This window comes from Embiotoca jacksoni, unplaced genomic scaffold (genome assembly GCF_022577435.1).
Source record: "Embiotoca jacksoni isolate LCO1_2020_lvr unplaced genomic scaffold, fEmbJac1.0.p SCAF_15, whole genome shotgun sequence".
Taxonomy (NCBI): Eukaryota; Metazoa; Chordata; class Actinopteri; family Embiotocidae; genus Embiotoca; species Embiotoca jacksoni.
In genome coordinates this window covers 4,541,430-4,562,682 of record NW_027185285.1, presented here as the reverse complement: position 1 = coordinate 4,562,682, position 21,253 = coordinate 4,541,430, and the positions used below count along the sequence as shown (strand labels likewise).

Below are 21,253 nucleotides of genomic sequence, written 5' to 3'. Positions count from 1 at the left end.
TGTGTTTCATTCCACGGTCCCACCGATCCTACAGCCCCAACTGGACTCCACCAATCTTCTCCGGGAATGCCGTCAGTAGGACAGGAATGCACACTCACGCTCACACATTCCACATTTGGAATAATACCACTTCTTAATTTCTCTCTCTCTCTTTTTCTCTGTCTGGGAGTAAGTGTGTGTGTGTGTGTGTGTGTAGGGGGGGGGGGGGGCCTCGGGGGTTGGGGTGGAGAAGTGTGGGTCTGTTATCACCGTGACAACCTCTGCCCAGAGATCCAGTGGAGAATGGGCCTTGTGTGTGTCTTCTTTGCGTGCCTGTGTGTGTGTGTGTGTGTGTGTGTGTGTGCTCGATGCACTGGGTACCAGGAGACACAGCGTGAGCGTGTGAGTGAGCAAACCAAACAATGGCCCCGTCTTAGGCCGGCTGAGCAGTGGGGGAGCATAAGGCCGGGCTGAAACGTCCATGGAACTCACCCGCGGAGGACTGGCATTACGGACAGAATACAGTGAAGGGTCTGTGACAGAATGAGGAGAGACAGGGGAAGGGTGGCGGCATGCACCAGGACCTAAGACCAGGGAGGGGTGGGCGGAGGGGTGGCTTGAGATAGGGGTGGCGAGTGTGTATGACAGAGGTCTTTTCTGCATCGGACAGAGCAATGTTTGTGTCATGTTTGGCTGAGGAATGCTGCTGTTCTTGGTGACAGGGGGGTATTATGTGGACCTTATGTCATTACTGGGTGTCTTGAAGCTGCACGTAGAGCTGGCGCGTCAAACGGCACACTACCAACATGCGTGACAGTCATATCAGGCGTGATACATGACCAGAACGTCTCAGCGCCCAGGGCAGAAATCCACCCCAGGACCATTGCGTCGACCTGTCGGCAGGCCGGCTCACTGACTCCAAGTTTCATTCTCCTTCTTTCTGCTGTAGATTTAGTCTGTATAGGAACCGGGGATTTTGCTATTGGCTCGACAGCTGGAGAGCTCTAGACGAGGACAGTATGTGTGTTTGTGTGTGTCCCAGTTGGAGGATGAGCGCGGTGCAGACGGGGAGAGGCAGCGTGGTGAGCTTGTTCAGCTGCGCAAGGGCTCGGAGGGTTAAATCCTGCCGAGGCTCTCACACACACACTGTGACCGTGGGCTCTCTTTCACATACACACAATGAGGCTGAGACGCCGGGGGCTGGGGCCCCGGGCTCTTGGTTCTCACACTCTGAACCAGTACTTCATCCCCGCCGGGGACTCGGACTCAGTCCCTGTCACGGTGCTCAGAGTGGCTGGCCGCTCCACTGCTCCATCATCATCATCATCTTTCCACTCACCATCAACATCTCCATTCCTGAAATATGAGGATCCAAGGAGGTATTTGATTTTGTGTGACTTTATAGGATTTGTGGTGTCTCTGTAGTGACCTTGTGTGTGGTGGTCATTTTGAAGTAGAGAGTTTGAGTTCATTTGTCTTCAGACAAATTTTATTTATGAAAATGTCCGTTTATCGTTTGGCTCAGAGGGGGTGTCCTCGCCTTATCTCATTTTACGGTTTCCCTCCATTGTAAGGCTCCATTTCTATTCTGTATCCACAAACAATCCTCAACTTTCTATTTGTTTACTTTGCACAGTGTATTGAAAACCTTTCTTGTGAAAAATGTAGGGTTCTTTTCACTTAATCGCTTCTTTTCCAAATATAGCCGTCTTATTTTATCCTGACTAAAAGTAATCGTATGTCTTTGTTATTGTTGCCTTCCAGTCCAACTGCTGAAATCATCAGACCATGGCCGCCATAGTCTGCTGTATCTAAAGGAAATTGGACATGGCTGGTTTGGCAAGGTAAATAATGCACTCTTTTTTTCCGTAAAACATCCATACGGTCATTTTTGGGGTTTACTTGCTTTAACTGTTTCAACTGCATGTGCTTCACTGTACTCGTGCTTTCAGCTCCTTGTGGAATGCGAGGGTAATGTGACGATGATCTCACTCTAGCGAGGCTAATCTTTGGCACTTGGGTCAGGGTGTTGATTCCACAGGAGAAGAGGTGAAATTCCCAGTTGCGTTAGATTCCTTACAATTTACTGTACAGTACATGCTGCTGCAACACTTCCTGGACTTGTTCACACACCGTTCTCATTCGCGCTTTGTGCTGATCTTTCTTTCGTTTTTCAGTTTGCAGCTGCATGTTGATGCTGTTTGCAGTAAATTCCAGCCTCCTCTAGCCCAATCTTTATTCCAGTCTAGTTTAAAAGTTTGTCTCTGCTGTCCTTCTTGTGTGTTCCTCCTAGGTTCTGCTGGGTGAGGTCAATGCGGGCCTCAGCACCACCCAGGTGGTGGTGAAGGAGCTGAAGGCCAGTGCCAGTGTCCAAGATCAGATGCAGTTCCTGGAAGAAGTCCAGCCATACCGGTCAGTTCATTGAAACGTCAGGAACAGCACCCAATAGCAATAAACAGCAGGAATAGCACCCAATAGCAATACATTACTGTAAATGATTGATCTGATTATTTATTGCATCTAGGATCATTATATATTCATACTTATTTAAACGTTGTTTGCTCTTCCAGAACCCTCCAGCACTCTGCTCTCCTGCAGTGCCTGGCGCAGTGTTCAGAGGTCACTCCTTATCTGCTGGTCATGGAGTTTTGCCCTCTGGTGGGACACATTTTGTTTATTCAGTCCTTCACACATACCTCATTCCCTCACTTGGTCTGTGTTGCTTGCAGTATTAATAAACAGTCAGGGCAGCTCTCACCCTCATGTCCTTTCTCCTCTCAGGGTGATCTGAAGAACTACTTTCACAGTTGTCGGGTGGCGGATTCTGAGACTCCTGACCCTTTGATCCTCCAGAGAATGGCGTGTGACATTGCCTCGGGGCTTTTGCACCTCCACAAGTACAACTTTATTCACAGGTACATTATGTCAGCACTGCTCCTTTTACTCTCATCAATCTGAATTCGAATGCACTGAAAAGGAGGAATCCACCCGAATGGTCTGTGTAGCCCCCTGCTGGTCTCTCCCTGCAACAACATCCTGGTGCTGCCTGAGTACTTGTCACAAACTCCAGCATCAGTGATTTTGTTGCCGGGGGCGCGCCCCTCTCGCTCTCTCTCAGCCATGAGGTGGCGGCTATGGCAACCAATCAGTGAGTGCCAGGCTGAAAAGCTCCCTGTTTGTGGAGAAGGTGAGATTGAAACTAAGTGACTTATTTTAGTTTGTCATGTGAGAAAAAAACTGGACACGTTATGCACATCATTATATCCATTTCACGCTAAACTTTAATGCCGTGGATACATAGAGTTATTCATAATTTGGAGCTTGTATACTGATTTATAATATACTGCTGTATGTATAAGCCATCATTCAAATTCAGCTGTAATAACAAACAAACAAAAAAAAATCCCAGAATGTAATATACTGATGACAATAAAAACAATACTGTGCTGATAAAAATTTTAACAAACACATTTTAAAACATAGAGTAGTAATTTAGGGCAAATTCATGCACAATAGTTGCATTGTTTGACAAAAAGTTTTCTTTGCCCCAACAGCGACCTGGCCCTGCGAAACTGCCTACTAACCTCAGAAATGTCAGTTAAGATTGGAGACTATGGGCTTTCTCATAGCCGATACAAGGTCAGTCTCTTGTTACTCAGTCAATGTTACTAATTTCTTTAGACTGCTTTAAAAGCTACCAGGACTCAAATATGTTTTTTGTTTTGTTTTGTTTAATCCTGCAGGATGACTATTACATAACACAAGACCAGATTTGGGTGCCCCTGCGCTGGATCGCACCGGAGCTCATAGATGAAGTTCATGGAAACCTGCTGGTCGTTGACCAGACCAAAAGCAGCAACATATGGTGAGATGTTTGAAGAAAGACAATAGGAAATATTGTTTTAGATTTATTTTATACTATTGTAGATGTATTGAAGACAAACCCATTGTTTTTCTTTTGTTTTGTGTAAGAGATGAAGCTCTTAACAGCATTTATTATAACTTGGATAAATTCAGTGTAAGCAGATATCCAGGAACCTTATGATGTTTTGCTGTGATTTAGTTTAGCCATTATTGTGAAACTCTCGAGTAAATATGTAAATAGCACACATATACTTAACATAACATCAAGAAGGTCATAGTATGAAACAGCTTGTCTGCAACATTGTTACATCCGGGATTTGCGCTCTGAGCACCGTTAATGATTTCTCTGCCCGCTCCAGGTCATTGGGGGTGACTGTGTGGGAGCTGTTCGAGCTGGGAAACCAGCCGTACAGACACTACTCTGACAGACAGGTGTTGACATATGCTGTGAAGGAACAGCAGCTTAAACTACCCAAACCCCAGCTCCAGTTTCCCCTGGCTGACCGCTGGTGAGACATGCCTGCACGCCCACACGCTCAGTGAAACACACTGTACATATAAATGCATGCTGACAATCAGGAATGTATACTGTGTATCCTTGATGCCACATGAAATCCATTTTAGGCATTACTGGGGCTTCAAGGCTCACTGACTAATGAATTTCTAACTAGTCTGTGTGTCCTGTTTTTTTAAAATCGTTTTTCGCTTGTGGTGGTGCACCAGTCCACTGTAGCAATATTTGTCTTCGCTAGCAAAGACAGATGATCAATACTCCCCCTATTCTTTATGATCCTCTTGGCATCGACCTGAACCGAATCACCTCATTCATCTTTACCTGGGAAGCCAGCCAAATATAATTTTTCTTTTATTTCACTTTTTTCTAAATAGTTCATCACTGAATTAAACACGTTTGGTACCAACACTAAGAAGCCACACAGACACACAACGAAGAATTTAAACATCTTCCAACTGTGTCAGCGTCTGCACCGCACCTCCTTCATATACTCTTTATGTTATTGACTCGGGCCATAAATAAGTTCAAGATGTTGCTATAAAGTGCTGAATTCTAAAGTTCTCTTTATATTGCCTTGTTGTTTGTCTAGAATCAATTCTTTAACTTCTGCTACTTCCTCTCTCCTTTATTTTAAGAAAAAATACCTCAAGTGTTTCTCAGCTTATTTGTATGAAAACTTCAAGAGAGTAACCCACTTACAACTTTAGTTTTTTTTCTGATTCCCTCCTCTCTGTTTAGGTATGAGGTCATGCAGTTCTGCTGGCTGCAGCCCGAGCTGAGACCCAGCAGCGAGGAAGTTCACCTTCTGGTCACATACTTGTGCGCTAAAGGCTCCAGCGAAGCCGAGGAAGACTTTGAGCAACGCTGGAACACCTTGAGACCCAACCTGCTTGGCAGCACCTCCCACACAGCTACATCCACAGCCCTCGTCCTGACCCCTACGCCTGCCTCAGCTGACGCCCCTAGTGCAGACCAAACCCAGGCGGTGGAGCTGGCCTCTTCTGCCTCATCCTCCTTCCCCCTCCTGGAGCACTTCTCCGACAGCTTCCAGTCTGACACAGGGGACGACCTACTGACTGTCACGGAGACCAGCCATGGTCTCAACTTTGAGTACAAGTGGGAGCAGGCCCGAGCTGAGCAGCCCTACTGCTCCTCCTCCACCAGTGGGCCCCTGGGCCAGGGGAACCCACACTACCAGGATATCTACTATTCGAGCAAAGGAAGCACCTCAGGGGGCTGCAAGACTGACAGCCATACTTCAAGCATGTCTCCATGCTATTATGAACCCGAACACCCGGGTGTGGTCCCAGTGTTGAGTGCCCACAGCCCGTCAGTCAGCAGTGAGTACTACATTCGCATAGAGGAGCCAGTAGAGTGCAACATTAACCTGGAGGACAGCATTGTGGACTACAGCCCAGGACTGGAAGCCAGCAATAGCAGATTGTCTTCCGAGAGTCGAACTGGTTCATCCATGGCACAGCCCAGTGCTTACTGGTCAACTGCTAACAACACCAGGTCCACTGCTTATGACTCTGATTCAAGTCCCACAATCCAACTAACCATGGAGCCCCTGCTGAGACATGGATCTGTCACCAGCCCTGTAAAGTTAGGCCATTCCCACAACTGCCTCTCATCCAATCGCAATGACTCAATCTACTGTGAACAGTCAGCAGCACTCAAAACACGCCGCCAATCCCAGCTGTCTGAGCTGGACTCGTCACCAGAGGCCCAAACAAACCTTATCCATCCAGAGGGGCGGTTAGAAAACCCACGTAGTTCATCACAAGCAGTCAGCAGCCCCAGTTTGGGCTTCTGCGATCCCTACCTTGAAGCGAACACCGGTCGAAGCCCGGTGAATGAAAGCTGCCATAGTATGGTTGGTCCCCTCAGAAAGACACTGCCCATTGTTAACCACATTGGAATTGATGTAGGAACGGATGACGGCCTGCTGTTGGGTCAGCGGAGAGGTGGGGAAATTGAGGATGACCTTTTCTCTGAGGGAGAAGCCACTAACTGGATCTCAAACCATTCAGCAAACAATAATAGTCTGAGCTTTGACAGCAGGCAGACTGGCAGCGGAAATGACAGCTATCTGGATCTTCACTCGAACATAACAGAATTATGGTCTTTAACCAAGGCCACCACCAAAACCTTCCACAGCTCCATGTCTTGTGGCACCATGGAGGGAAGAGGAGGAGACTCTGCTTGTAATTCCTCGAGCAAGCCCACTGACTTAGGCTCATACATTTACTTATGCGACAAAGAAAGAGAGGAAACTACATGTACCACTCAAGTGGAAAGGAACATAACTGGTGATAATGTGCGAAGTATTGATTCTCTTGCCGGCTCAATTATGAATACCAAAAGTTTGGAGGGTGGAAAAATGGAAGGAAAATCATTGCTTAATGGAGAGAGATTGTACTCTGAGATGACACCTGAGGCAAGCTACTTAAAATCCCCATCCTCTTTCAAGAAGCCTCAGACTGGTCAAGCTTTGTCAGATAAGCAGAGATGTAACATGTGGGAGGGGGTATCAGCAGGAATATCTTTTGATCTTAGTGACAAGCGGCTAAACTATGCAGAGATGTCACAGGGCAGCAGAGTATTAGATTGTGGAGTTAGGGTCAGAGACTCCAGCATTTGCCTGGTTGAGCTTGGAGACTACAGTGAGGATGAGGATGATGACATGACAGATATTACGTCAGGGATCTTTGCCGATTTCAACCTCGACTACGCTGAGGTGGACGAGGAAGAGCTCAGCCCACAGAAGAATCCACAGGGAACTCCTGAATCTGTGGACACCATTAACCTGTTGTCATCTATGGCAAGCTCCTGTGACCAGGCCTTCAGCCCTGATCCCTTCAACACCCCCATACTTCCCAAATCCCTGGACAGTGGCTACGACACAGAGAACAACGAATCTCCAGAGTTTCTCTTCAAAGAGCTTGGAGATCCCCTGAGTGGCGAGAGTCTGAGGCTGGGTGGAGAACCGGACCTTGTTCTGCAGGTGGGTTTAGGACAGGGGCTCTGCACCTCCACAAACACCTCAGAGCTACAGTTAAAGGGCCTGACCGACAAGAACCCATACAGGGACTCAGCCTATTTCTCCGACTATGATGCTGAAAATGAGCGGAGTCCTCAGGAGGAAGGCAGTAAGTTCTTCGCAGGCCCAGGTAACCGTTACCTCCCTGCTGAGAAACTGAGTCCTACAGGCAATGATCGATCTGTCGAGAAGCAATTCAACAACGGGGAACTTTTAACAAATCTGAGACACATCAAAAGTTGTGTTTTGGTGAATCTCTCAGAGGCTGACACCAGTTCACCCAATTCTTTCCCTACCCCTGGCTTGTTCATGCTATCACCATTTCCCCCGCAGATGGGCGGCTGCCTGACCAAAGAGTCCGCCCCGGCAGAGGACGACTTCGGGTTGGAGACTGAGCACTCAGGAGATGAGCCCTCCTCCGAGCTCAGCTCCTCTGTTGGGTCGGATCCCTCTTCCACTGTCCAGGAGGCCGCAGCAAACCACGAGGAGGGGAGCAGGCGAGCAGAAGGCTGCTCCCCTGTCAACTCGTTGCATTCTGGCTCCATCATTACTGACTACAGAGATAAGCCTCCCAAAGAAAATGAAAATGGTGATGGATCCACAGAGGAGGAGGATCTGCCTGAATTTAATCATGTCAAGGAGGAGACAAAGGACAGAAGGGAGGGCGTGAGAATACATGAGGAGGATTTTGAGGACATCGATGCAGAAGAATGTGGCTCACAGGACAGTTTATGTGAAGAATCCAATGGTCCTCTTGACCTATCCACTTCCTCATCATTGTTGGAACTTTGCGGAGAAGATGTAAGAGCTCCGCTGGAGCTGGCGGAAGACGAAGATGACTCAGATGACAGCGAGTCTGATGAAGAGTTGAGGACCTACAACATCCAAGACGAAGACAGTGAGGAGAGTGATGAGGATTTCACCACAGTGCCAGTGGTGGTCAGTGACTGCAGCAGGGCAAGACACCTCCGCAGCCTCCTGAAGATGCCGACCCTGCTCACCCAGTCCTTCTGTAACGAGCTGGAGAGGAAGAAAAAAGCTGTGTCCTTTTTCGATGATGTTACAGTGTTCCTCTTTGACCAGGTACGACATCTTGATAGGTCAAAGTTGTGCAATGTGTATCGTCTATTAACAATTAGAGTATTTAACATCTGTTTGTTCCTCCAGGAGAGCCCCACCGGAGAGCTGGCTGACTTTGCCTTCTCCTCAGATGTAGAGCCCAGTGAACAGGAATCTTCGGAGGAAAACACCTCTGAGCACCAGCCCCAACCTGACGCTGAACTCGAAGCTCAGTCCTGTAAAACACACTGTGGTTCTGAAGAAACAGACGGAAACAACTCAGAGGACGGTGAGGATACAAAATGCAACACATAGTTGATTTATTGTGGATTGATCATCATAGATGTGATTGTAACTATCTGTGTGCACTCAGGTGGGAGTTATGATTGGGAAGATGACCTCTCCTTTGAGCCACGTCCATCCTCACCTGACACCCTCCCTGACCCCGCCTCCCCACTCACATCTGTCACCAACAGTCCTGAGGCTCCTAAACCTACCGCTGTAGCACTGAACCGTTTTATGGTCTCACGATTCTCTATCACACACGTTTCTGACCCCCACATGGGCTCAGCAACAGGTCTGTATTAACTATTTTCCATACATACTTTAAACTGTAACCCAATGCTTTACATGATGGAGAAAGCTCTTAAAAATTGGTCAAAATTCTGACACTCCACCAAACATGATCTTACTATAATCGTTAATGGGTTTGAAACGTGGCTGTTAAAAGATGGAAATTTGCAGCTTGCATGCAAAAAGCTTAAAATATTGGTGGTGTAAGCAAACATAGCCACGTGACACTCATATACCTGCTTGAACTACAAGCAAAATCAGGATTATTTTTTGTAACCATTTCATTGATTTATACATAAAGAGTCTAAAGATGGCAAGTGGAGAACAGAATTGAATGTAGTTTGAGAAGTTTTTATAGTATTAATTTTTACTGCTATTAAAACTGGTCACAATTGGGAACTACTAACATGAAGTTTCCATGTGAGGTTTCTGTATGAAGCACAAAACATCTTATCTTTAGAAACTACATGATTTTCTAGTTTACACCTGAGCAAGTATTTTGTACTAAAAAACAAGATTTTGGGTGTCAAATCACTTTATGCTCTTTGATTATTATTCTCCATTGTAAATCTATGATATTATTTACTTGTGTCCAACAGGGAACAGTGAAGATAGTCCAAAAGATTGAATGCCCCGCGACAGTGAGCAGAAGAGGTCGATTCCTGGTCCTTCTCAACACAGAAAAGCAGCATTAATATATCTAGATGTTTTACAGAGTTTTATTTTTTATCAACATTTGGGGCATCTGACCCTAGTGACCCTTTATGAGACAGTGCCTCATATTGTAGTGAAATACCCTGAATGATTTGCACACTGTTCATTTTTTTTTTTTTTTACAAAGATGGAGCAAAAGCTGTAGGAATGGAAACCGGATTGATGATGACCAAGAAAGTTGACACGTAGTCAAATCATATGGTTTGCAGGAATAAAATTCTTATCCTAGTTTTTACATGCACTATATATACAAGAGTAGTTATTTGCTCAATGCAGCATCAATTTCTTTCGGTGAACTTTTCTTTTCATTTCTGAATTTTAAAATGATCATAAAAGTAACGGGACAAAAAAATGTGAAATGGCAGGCTTCATAGCTGCCTTTTGTCCATCTGCTTTACATTGGTCTGGCATTTTCTGCTAATTTTAGACTGTTACAGCTCTCATTGTCGGAGCCAGAAAACAATGCTTGATGACTTGCTTAAAAAAGCTGTGATGGTTCATTTCCCCGCAAAAAGGTCTCTATTGAACAGTCATGGCTGGTGGTGATGGTCGTCAAAGTTGGAGGTGCTTAAACTTAATTTGTCCCTTAATCCAAGTCATATTCAAATCATATTGATTGTGGGACTCCGTGGATTCAATGTGCTATGTTAACAAAAACATAATACAGGAGATCAGGGTGTTGCCACCTAATTATCACCACCACTCACTCTTGTTAATGAGAACCCATGTCTACAGCTCCCATATATCTGAAGCACTTTGTACAGGCTCTGTTGCTCTTCAACTCCCCTGGAATGAAATAACCGAACAGCTGAGATTCCCTAGTTGTGTCCACAGTGCCAGCGAACAAGTTTGCTTAATTTTGTGGCATATTAGTTTTGTTTATATTACATTTCATCAGCAATAGAATGACATCGAAGGGACGGAGAGGTGTTCAAACACAATTCAATGGTGTCAGTGTCAACATGCCAGTCATAAATGTTGAATGTCATCTTTATGTATCTTTTCTACGTACTGTATCTATTACATTTGTGCTGAATGCTCGGGTCTGAGGTGTACGAAAAAAGAAAAAAAAAAGACATTCAGAATAGGACATATCTGTCATACTGTATGAATCTTATATCAACACGTAGCAGGTAGCTTGACTTGAATTACTACTGCTGTATCGACAGCTCCCTCCCCTTCTCTGTCCTTCTGTAGCTCCAAGTGCCAATTCTGTTTCCTCTCACCTTGCCTTTTAAGTTCTGCAAGACGAGAAAACATTGCTAGTATTTTTGTACGAGCATTTGAAAAGATGCAATCCAGGATGATAGTCTCTTAAATTTGCCAAAGAGATATTACAAAGCCCATTGGCTAAAATGGCAGACGCCTTTGGAGAAGGTGAGGTGGGTTGTTCTATGCACCGGTAGTAACATCATTGCTGTTTCCATTCGTCCCTCACTCATGGCTGTTGTACTATCCCAAACAAATAAATCCAAATACTTTTTCCCTTCTTGTGTCCGTGATATATTAAACTGCAGTTTTCTGCCAAACAAACAAACATAAAAAATACAATACACCACAAAACACATAAAATGATGACATTTGTGCCCGTTGAGATTTATTTTGGACAAGATAATTTATATGCACTTTCTGTACAGTACAGTTATAATACAAACAGGGACAAAGGTGAGAAATGGACGTAATGATCGCTATATAAAAGTAAAAAATGCATTTGAAATTCGATGCCCAAATGAGTAATGTAATAAAAGCATTATGATATCACTCAGTGGAAAGGACTCGTCCATAAAAAAAATGACTTTTCATGATGTAACTGTTAATTTAATGCAGTCTAAGAGACGTTCCAGCTCATTCACACAGCTATACACATTTATGCTTTTCAGACACATACAGTCTCATCACTGTCCCCATCATATAGTAGATAAATGCCTCTGGTCTAAGCTCGTCTCCCAGATGAGTGTACTGTATAATACTGAGCATGAATGATCAAAAGCTATAATACTCTACCTTATCTGATAAGCTACCACTCCCTCAAAGCTAAATATTGAAAAAAGACCCATTGTGTAAGCATTGTATTTCATCTCCTGGTTATCTGGCAGTTTAGATATTACTGAAAGTCAAAGAAAAGAAAAGACTACTGTTATTAAAACATGTTCTTGTATTATTTCTGTGGAATTGCAATAGCACTGTACTGAAGCTTGCTGAAGCCCAAAAAAAAAAGAAGTCAAAGCAACTAAAACAAAGAGGTGAAATAATATTTTCAGGAATATAAAAATACAAGTCGAACTGTGATGCATAGTCCCTCAAACCGGTTTACGGATTAATAGGGACAATGCTATAAGTGTATGTTAAAAATGAAAAAAAAACAAACAAAAAAAAAAACAGAGAAGGCACAGTACCCAAATTAAAAATCTGGGTATACTGTATCACCACTAGTAGATATATAGTTCTATATCACTTAACAAAAGCAGAATTATAGTTCACTCACCGACTGTCCAGCTCTCGCTATCTGTGGTGGTATTCAATCTACACTTCAGTTCACGTAACAGCGATACACAGAAAAATGTTACCGGCCGCCTTACGTTTACCCTCAAGTGTCACCTAAACAACTAATGCAGAGCACGCCTTCACAGCTCATTAATGTAAATACTCTTCCAAAGAAATTTACAGTGTATAGTGTTGAACAAAAAACATTAGTCCCATAATAGAAGAGCAGATAAATAATAATGTGGTGGTACCACCAGTAAAACTTCTTATCCATATCTTATCAACAACTGGTGCGATCTAAATAACTAATAAAATCAACTGTCACACTTGCGATTGAATGTTCAGCAGACATTCCAACGTTGGTGAAAGCAAAGAAACTAAATTCTTAGTACTGTAACATGCTCCTTGAGGTGACTTTCCCCCCCCCCCCCCCAATCACCATTGTGGGCCCTCGTTATAACATTAAACAACATGCCAACGTTGGCCGTTATTTTCTCCTATTATGAAAAAAAAAAAAAGGGCCCATGAATGGAAAAAGGGGACAGCAGGCCGCTAGTAGAAGATTGGTGCAGATCGGTCATCAGAGAAGGTGGGCCGGAGGTAGACCTCCAAGGAATGGTCACTGCGGGGAGAGGAGGGGCGAGACAAGGAACACTTATAGTTAGCTTGAACATAGTACAAGATTCGGAGAGACACATGGTCAGTTATGTAACCGCACTCAAAGAAATCTTCAAGTTGAGCAAAAAGTTGCAGCATTGTGAGTTTTAGCAAGCATTTGATGAGAAAACTCCAATAAAATAAGTAATATTCATGCATGCAGGGTCAGTGCCTTCTCTGTATATCTTGTTATACACACACAACAAAATCAGAAGTTCTTTTGCAACCCAAGGCCTGCTGGACTGACAGAACCAAACACTGCCCCTTCCACAGAGGCCAAAGGACAGAAAAGACCAGTGATTCCCAGCATCCTACTGCAGCCAGACAGCCAATGACAACAGAGAGAACCAGGCAGCAATAGAGAGAAGAAGAATAGTGATTGGCTGGCTGAAAGGCGATGGAGACTGGTGACTTACGGAGGTCTGTTCCCTCAGAACCGGGACAATTCTGGACCCAAACTGGAAGGTAAAGAGAACCTTTGGGTTTGAATGGCTCATATCTCTCAGGTCATGCATGGGTCACATTTCGTAACGACACTGGTTAGTCTGATGCAAGATGAACATACTGTTTGGCTGGTAGTAATAAGTAGGCTAACTGAAATGAGGGATGCAAAACAGAAGTACACACATCATGCTCAACATGCCATACTGTATACAGTACTGTATGTTCCTTTTCAAATTGTAAGCTCGTCTCAGTGGGAACAAAGTTTACTGCAAATGGAATAAAATCAACAGGAAGCGGTGTCTGCTAAAGTGTGTGTATTGTTGTTTGTATAATCCAAATACAACTCGAACACAAGCCAAAAGCATAATGCAAAACACAACCGAACAAGAAGGTAAGCAGGCAGGCAGTTCAGATACTCACAATACGCATACTGTACACAGCACCACCTCACACACTGACTTTTTTTTACTATGACACGGAGCAGCACAGATGCTATGGGTGCTGGGGGAGGGGTAAGGATGAAACTGCAAGCATACAGCTGTGGCTTGAAATGACTCACAAAAGGTGGCAGTTTTAGAAAAAAAAAAAAAAAAATAAATATTTAAGGGGGAAAACAAAAATCTTCAGAACCATAACTTTGAAACAAGAAAGATTTTCAACAAGAGTGTCACTGTCACTGACAGAACAGATTTCTCGTCAGACCAGACTGTTTATTAATATATAGAGATATGTTTTATTTAGAATACCTTTGTAAAAAGTCACCATACATTCAAGGTCAATTTTTAGTATCACATTTTCTGGTTTCCCTCCACAGCATGCATAAGATAAACACTTCAGCTAATCAGTAGTTTTTCATTGTTTCTGGAAATATGTTTTTTTGTTCTTTTTTTTTTTACAAAGACAATATTTTTCAAAGAAAAGACCAAAAACTACATAGCCACTCAGGGAATACAATCATAAATAACACTGAAAGCTGCAAAAGCCGTGGTTATCCTTTAACCTAAAACTAATTCACAGCTGTTATTGAGGATACTCAACAAAAGACCATAAACCCCTCCAAACTCACTGTAGCTTCAGGGGAAGAAAAAGAAAACAACTGAAGGATATTGGACAATTGAACAATTCTGGCAGTAAGTTCAGCCAAGAACAGCAAAAAGATGGTTTATATGGGGCTGAGGGTGCAAAGATTAATTTTATTTTTATTTTAAGAAAACGTGTTTTTTCAATGATCATAATACAGTGCAGTTTGGTGGACTGACGGAAACAATTTATATAAATGTATATATAGATATATATATACCGATTATTCTCGAAGCTTAAATTTGAAAATATGCTTCATTGCACATAAAGTTTTTGTTTAATAGGAAAAAAAAAAGCAAAAGTAAGGCAAATATGACACACACTCCGGACGGAAAAATCAAGTCTAGCACTGACACAAGGAAGCACAGCAGGCCCTTCGGGATCTTTCAGAACAGAAACATAGTAATCTGCTGTACAGCCTTACTTTGAACAAAGCTTTTTGAGCGTGTGTGTGTTGAGTGGGAACTCAATAATACTGGGCCCACGTTAGCTTAAAAAGGCCATTCAGTCAGTGGCTTTAGTACAACGGCATTGAAGTCTTTTGGCACTTGTACAGTACATGAACATGTCCTTTAGTCTGACAAAATGACACAACCATGTACATGCATGAAAGACAAGCAGGAGCAAAGGCAGTCTCTTGAGAGATCAGTCCAAGATGGTGGACTATGATCAGAGATAGAGTATTCAGAGTCCATATCGCTGCATGCCGAGCAGGTAGGCCCCGCTCTGGCTCTCTCGCTCAACGCAATCCTCCACCCACCAACCGCTACTGTCCACACCGACACCGCCAGCAGCAGCACCCAGGACGGACGGAAGGAGGAAAGGAGGGACCCGGGGAGGAAGAGAGGACAGAAAGGAGGGATGAAACTGGCCTCTTCCATTCGGAGAAGGGGTGTGTGTGGAGGCAGAGCAGGAGAGGTGGAGATAAGTGGACAGGAGGGAGGCTAAGAGGAGGGAAAGATGGGGGGAGGAAGAGGCCCCTGTGCTATCCGGAGCTGTCTGTTTCTGTCTGTATGTCTGTTCTCACACAGTCGAAATCAATTTGCCATCAGGACTGTCACTGTGGAACAAAGAGAGAAGGAAGCTTGCCAGGTCGGACACACTCAGAAAGAAATGGAGAAAGACAAGACAGGCACAAGGGGCAGGGTAGAGTTTAGGAGAAGTGCAGGTGGGGTCGGGAAAATCGACTTCGCCCCACCTACAGCTTCAACTCCAAACACACCTGCCGATATCAGGACGATTAGACTTCCAATTCCCTCATCAACACTTTTATACGGATATGTTTGCCGTTTGGAAATTGGTGCACATATTGAGAAGTTTTTTTTTGTGTTTTTTTTTTTTTACAATATTTGTCTCTACCAGTCGCTGATAAGTAAACCAAGATGTTACAGTTGATGAGAAAATCGTTAAGTCATCTCCTTAGCTGGAGGGATGTAGTATTAGATTAGTCTGTTAGGGTGAATACACCCTGCAGGACAGTGTTGTCTCAAAATACTGATATAGGAGAAAAAAAACACATTTAGAGCAGACAGGAGTGTGTAAAACAGCTTGACACTGGTGCCCAAAGCCCCAGGCTGACAAGCAGTGATGACTGAGATGAGGTCAGCATGATGGCTACTGTCACAACATATAGTCAACCAAAAACCAGCACACACACGCACGCACGCACGCACGCACGCACGCACACACGCACACACACACACACACACACACACACACACACCACTTTTCTCTCTCTCTCTCTCTCTCTCTCACAAACACACACAAACCATCTCACACACACACATTTATATACATGTACACAGATGTACTTCCTGATCGGACAGAAACAGGCACAGCGTAATTCCTAACCTCAACCTCGCAGAACTCTGGTGAGGCAGCAAGGACTTGAAAGGCTTACAGTTAAAATATTCTTGGCCATGAGCTCTAAACAATAAACTGAAATACTGACCCTGTTGGACTGCATTCATTACTTTAAAACGTTATTTAAAAAAAAAAAGTGACAAAACAAAGAGCAAAGAGAAGGGGATAAAAAAAAAAAGAAAAGAATGGAATACAATAATATTCAAAGAAAAAGGAGACCAAGATCTACTGCCTGAGCTTAACTATACTCCTCATTCGTCCTGATCAATAGAAAAATCAATGGCCAACTGCTCTGATTACTGATTAACTGTCATTTGTTCTAGTGTGAACCAGGCAATAGAACTTCTCTGAAGTTAATTTTTTTTTGCTTTTCTGGACTATTCATCAGACACAACTAGTTATTGAGGATGCCTCTGGAAAACTATGACTGGCATTTATACACTTGACGATCAATGGAGGAAAAAAAAAAAAAAAAAAAAAAAAAATTAAAAAGTGTTATTTGCAGCCCTGCTTCTCATAGTAGTTTAAGAAACCGATGTACTTCACCACTTTGTACAGACACAAAAAGATGTTCTCATAGAAATAAAGCAAAATGTTATTTTAAATGTTTCGGCAAATTAAATTCACACAACAAAAGTACAGTGTTTTGCTAAAAACCTAGACCTCTTTTTTCTTGTTTGTTTTGCAAAATCTTCCTTGAGCTATCTCGGCACCATCTCTTGTTTGTTCTGGCTGTCTTTGCAGCTGTGGTGCCACCAGTTCCTATGTGCATTGCATTATGAGAAAAGGGTTTATATCAACAGCACACTCAAGAACCAACAATGCTAACTTTTTGGGAGAATGAAGTATGCATAAACTTTTTCAAAGGATACTTAATGTATTCCTGCTTAAACTGTTAAAGTAGCATTAAATTGGGACAGTTGGTTGTATGCCAAGCAGTTGCCTAGCTGTCTCTTGAGTGGCCGAGCATATAGTAATTCATTTGAAATGTTGTTTATCTAATTCTCTCATGTCTTCTTCTTTTAAGTAGGTATTCACTTTGCAAATGATCCGAGTTAAACAATTCAGATGACAGTGGCAGTCATACAGTATCAGTCATTACTCAGTGGGCAAGGCAGAAAAGGCACTTACCTTGTGGCAAAGCGGCCGTCATAATCCTCAATGGCAGGCTGAAAAAAAACAAAAAAATGACAGTTTTACTTCGTGAACTTGAACACCAATATTTTATATTTTATATTTATATTTTATATTTTTACTGCTATTTTACTGCTATTTTATTGCTTTTATATTGTTCTATTATTATCTTATTGCTTCTGTATGCTGCTGTCGCGAAAAAAATTCCCCTCGGGGATTAATAAAGTAACTACCTAACCTAACCTAAGAATCGAATCACCTGCTATATTTAAATATAAACACTAGGTGGCAACAGAAACTGAACAAAAGTCTTATGTTAAGCTACTGCAGGATTACTCGCATCCAATTTGTGCAACACAGGACTAAATCAGATGGAGGCCGCAAATGAACTGAGAAAGAATAACAAGATTAGAAACGGCATTGTTCCCACATATTACATGCTTTACTACCTGTGTGCCGAAGCCTGCCATGCTGTAGGGGCGTGGGCGTGTCTGTGCTAGGCTCTGTGCCAGCAGTCGGGCAGTCAGGCCGTAGTCAGGTGTGGGCAGTGATGCATCACTCTCCAACAAGTTCCCTGTGCTGCTACTTTTCCCATGATGCAGGCTGGAAAAGTAAGAAAACAATGGCCTTAGTCTTGGACTCATTATGCTGACACACCGTTTATAAAAAATAAATAAATACATTTTTAAAAAAAGCCACGTACTTCACTTTCAGCTTCTCATTGTCACTTTCAGGGAGCACACGCGTGTAGGAGAACGGGAACCAGCCTCGCCTGAGAAAAGTGCAGCGCTCGTTAAATGTATTCTCTACTTTTACTGTAACTAAATGTGGGACAAATATTTATCCAAATTGACTGTATGGATTCAGGCAAAATAGAACATTAATTACATCTTGTTTTTCTCGTTCTCCCCATAGTGCCAGCCATCGCGGGCTTCAGGCACTAGCAGGGTGATGACATCTCCCTCAGAGAAACTGAGCAGGGTGCCGTTGTCACCTGCGGCGTGGGAGAAGATGGCCTGGACACGGGCGCGCCCATTCTTTTCAAGTCCTGCTGCCATGGAACTGGACCTGGGCAGGGTCCGTGTCTCGCCTGTGGGGGGTTTGCAGGTAGAGTACTAGAGTTACAACATGATGGAGTAACTGGAGTCTGCAGTGACAAATAAAAGGTCACACTTATGTCTTTTTAGGCACAGTAAGCAGTTAGACAGATGCTCTAAATGATCGACTTTGCTTCTGTATAGCATTTGTAAACAACCACATACTGCCGCCAGCATGACTGATAATCTGGTACAACCATCATAAACTGACTACAGTTGATATAAGGGGTAGACTCATCATCCAAAATCTAAGTTTGTGTTTGTCCCTGCTCGTCCTTTGGGAATCTGAAGAGCAGTCGCTCTCAACCTTTCCAACCCAATGGTCAATGTTGTTATTTAGCACAGATGTTGGAGGCTGATGTCAGTGTTATTTTGTCAATTGCCCTAAAATCACATCATGAAGGTACTGAGGAAGAACCTCTTCCGTTTGCTTATCAGCCCTTCGTCGGTGTAGACGATGTTGTCATCTACCTGCTGCAGCTCCTGGATGGATCACCTGGATGATCATGGTGGCACAGTGAGAATGAAGTTTGTTTTGTTGTCGTTTTTTTTTTTTTTTTTTTTTTTGGTGCCTTTAATACCATCCGAACACTTCCACTTAGTGAGAGGCTGCTCAGGATGGGTGACAGCACATCTACTGTCTCCTGGATCGCTGACTATCTGTGAGATAGGGTCTGGTTTGTGTGGCAGGGGAGCTCTCTGTCTCTGTGGTGGGAAGAAACACCACAAGAGACTCTCCTGTCTCTGTTCACTCACTCTATGCACCTGAGATTTCCAGTACAACTCCAAATCATGCAACCTGCAGACGACTCTCTGAGGACTGCAGTGGTGGTGTATATTAGAGATGGGCATTATTCCCTGATATTTTCTCTTTATTTATTACCATCTCTTTGTTGTGTACATATTGTACATGACAGCTCTGCTTATGATATCTAGCTGCAGTGCTAGAGTGTTTGGATATCTTACCCACTGGGTTTTTATTCTTGGCGGGGGCAGGCCTGCGGACAGGTAGGGTGTTGGAGTAGACATCGCTGACCTGTCTCTGGGGCTGGGCCTGGGTCTGGCCCTGTGCCTGGGTCTGAGGGGATGATGGTCTGACTTGGGACACAGACATTGTCCCCCCATCTGTCCAATATTCCTCTCCATGGACTCCTGTTGTCCCATTGACCATGGACATGCCATCAGGGCCCATCAACCTCTGGAACAAACAAGCGAACCGTTGGATTCAGTTAAAAAAAATATGTCTTGCACTGTGTGATACTGTATCAGCAGACACGTTATTATTTTGGTATTGAAGCTGGAGTTATATATTAGGATTAACATCTGCAGTGTAGACATTAACACATCAATCAAAACATACATTTTAATTTTGACTTTAGAGATATTAAGTCTGGTGAGAGTCCATCTAAGTCTAGTCAGTCAGTTGCTACTCGGCATGAAATGTAGACTTTAAACAGCTCATTAACTTAAGTGCCATCTTTAAAGTGAGAGTGCAGAGATGTTTGTCTGATTGGCTTCCCTATACAGGGCTAAAAGTGGATGAGCTGACATTAGGATAGAAGTGTTAGTTCCCCCCTGAGGATATGAATTGAAGTTTTTTAAGTTGAATAATTCCATTTTCTTAAGAAAAACAAATATAGATTCTGTATAAAATGCCATTGAAAGGTAAATGATTTGTCTTATCCAAAAATGTAACTAGAATCTAAAATTGAACTTTTAGTATTTGCTTAAAGTTATGTCTAGTTTTTCTTTATCATAAGAAGGAATTTGCTTTTGCATCCATCAGATTCTCATGTCTAATCTTACCGCTGGGTGTCCAAGGCCACTACCCATAAAGACGGCCAGCTCTGGGGGCACAGGAAGAGGCTGAGCCCCGGGGATGGGGTCTGAGATGACCAGGTTGGATTTGGAGGAATGCAGGGGACTTGTGCCCCCGAGGGCAGCAGAGCCCATCTGCTGGGCCAGGAGCATGGCCCTCTCCGGCAGCTTGTTTGGGTCTGAGCAGGCCTGTAGCCACACTGGGATCTTCTGGGTCAGAAGGTCTTTACCCTGAAAGGCGGAAGAAAATATAGGTGAAACACAAGAAAAAAAAGAAAAAAAATACATTAACTGTGCAGTAATAAGTGGATAGCTATTGATGTAGCTGCAATGTGACCAGAGAAAAAAAAAAAAAAAAAAAGCTCTGTTGAGCATTTCCTTTGCTAAACCTTCAGTTTTTGTCCTTTTTCTCTCAAAAGCATTCGGCCCTCAAAGATATTTCCACACTGTGTATCCTTGACCGTTGCCCTTTGTACAGCTATGATAATGTGCTGCGTGGGCGAGGCAGACCAACACACAACCAAGCTTCCCACTTCAGCATCTCACAGCCTGTGGACACATCTGTTCTTTCTGCACCTATCAAACTAGAGGTTGTGCAAAAATGAACACATTTCTGCGATTGTAGAGTTTACACGCATGCACCAACCGTGCTTTTGCCCCTTTGTAGGCACTAATTTGTAGCTCTCATCGTCTCTTATTCTACTCCCTCATACATACACAGGGATCTTGCACACGGGAAAACGCACACTAAGAACCCACTGGGAGAGGGTTCTTCAGTTTGCTGAAGGTGAACTCTTCCCACGCACACCCCCATCCTGATTAATGACTAGACTCCACATTTGAAAAAAATAAAAAATAAAAAATATGAAAAAAAAGAAACAGCAGCACACACGTACACTGTCCTCCTCCAGACCAGGAGACTGATGTACT

The 21,253-nt window shown here is 43.5% G+C and overlaps 2 protein-coding genes across 7 annotated transcripts in view; one reads left to right on the top strand and one right to left on the bottom strand.

The window, feature by feature from the left end:
- Positions 1-11,235, top strand: part of aatka (apoptosis-associated tyrosine kinase a) — a 32,453-nt gene extending 21,218 nt beyond the window's left edge. Inside the window, exons 1-12 of one of the 2 annotated variants that reach the window (XM_069149000.1) lie at positions 609-1,358; positions 1,744-1,823; positions 2,273-2,391; positions 2,550-2,637; positions 2,761-2,894; positions 3,534-3,618; positions 3,723-3,844; positions 4,203-4,352; positions 5,096-8,483; positions 8,568-8,748; positions 8,833-9,036; positions 9,632-11,235. In XM_069149000.1, coding sequence (XP_069005101.1) covers positions 1,343-1,358; positions 1,744-1,823; positions 2,273-2,391; positions 2,550-2,637; positions 2,761-2,894; positions 3,534-3,618; positions 3,723-3,844; positions 4,203-4,352; positions 5,096-8,483; positions 8,568-8,748; positions 8,833-9,036; positions 9,632-9,660 — 4,596 coding nt within the window. In that variant the 5' untranslated portion in view covers positions 609-1,342 and the 3' untranslated portion in view covers positions 9,661-11,235. Of the gene's footprint in view, positions 1-608; positions 1,359-1,743; positions 1,824-2,272; positions 2,392-2,549; positions 2,638-2,760; positions 2,895-3,533; positions 3,619-3,722; positions 3,845-4,202; positions 4,353-5,095; positions 8,484-8,567; positions 8,749-8,832; positions 9,037-9,631 lie in introns of those variants that run through there. The other variant, XM_069148999.1, reaches the window with a different exon arrangement.
- An 86-nt stretch (positions 11,236-11,321) lies between these two features.
- LOC138197950 (BAR/IMD domain-containing adapter protein 2-like) overlaps positions 11,322-21,253 on the bottom strand; it is a 51,170-nt gene continuing 41,238 nt past the window's right edge. Inside the window, exons 8-15 of one of the 5 annotated variants that reach the window (XM_069149006.1) lie at positions 20,312-20,554; positions 19,472-19,703; positions 18,297-18,498; positions 18,112-18,180; positions 17,858-18,011; positions 17,406-17,443; positions 13,304-13,345; positions 11,322-12,852 (exon numbers count right to left, since the gene is read on the bottom strand). In XM_069149006.1, coding sequence (XP_069005107.1) covers positions 13,318-13,345; positions 17,406-17,443; positions 17,858-18,011; positions 18,112-18,180; positions 18,297-18,498; positions 19,472-19,703; positions 20,312-20,554 — 966 coding nt within the window. In that variant the 3' untranslated portion in view covers positions 11,322-12,852; positions 13,304-13,317. Of the gene's footprint in view, positions 12,853-13,303; positions 13,346-14,040; positions 15,472-17,405; positions 17,444-17,857; positions 18,012-18,111; positions 18,181-18,296; positions 18,499-19,471; positions 19,704-20,311; positions 20,555-21,253 lie in introns of those variants that run through there. The other 4 variants (XM_069149004.1, XM_069149005.1, XM_069149001.1 and 1 more) reach the window with 4 other exon arrangements.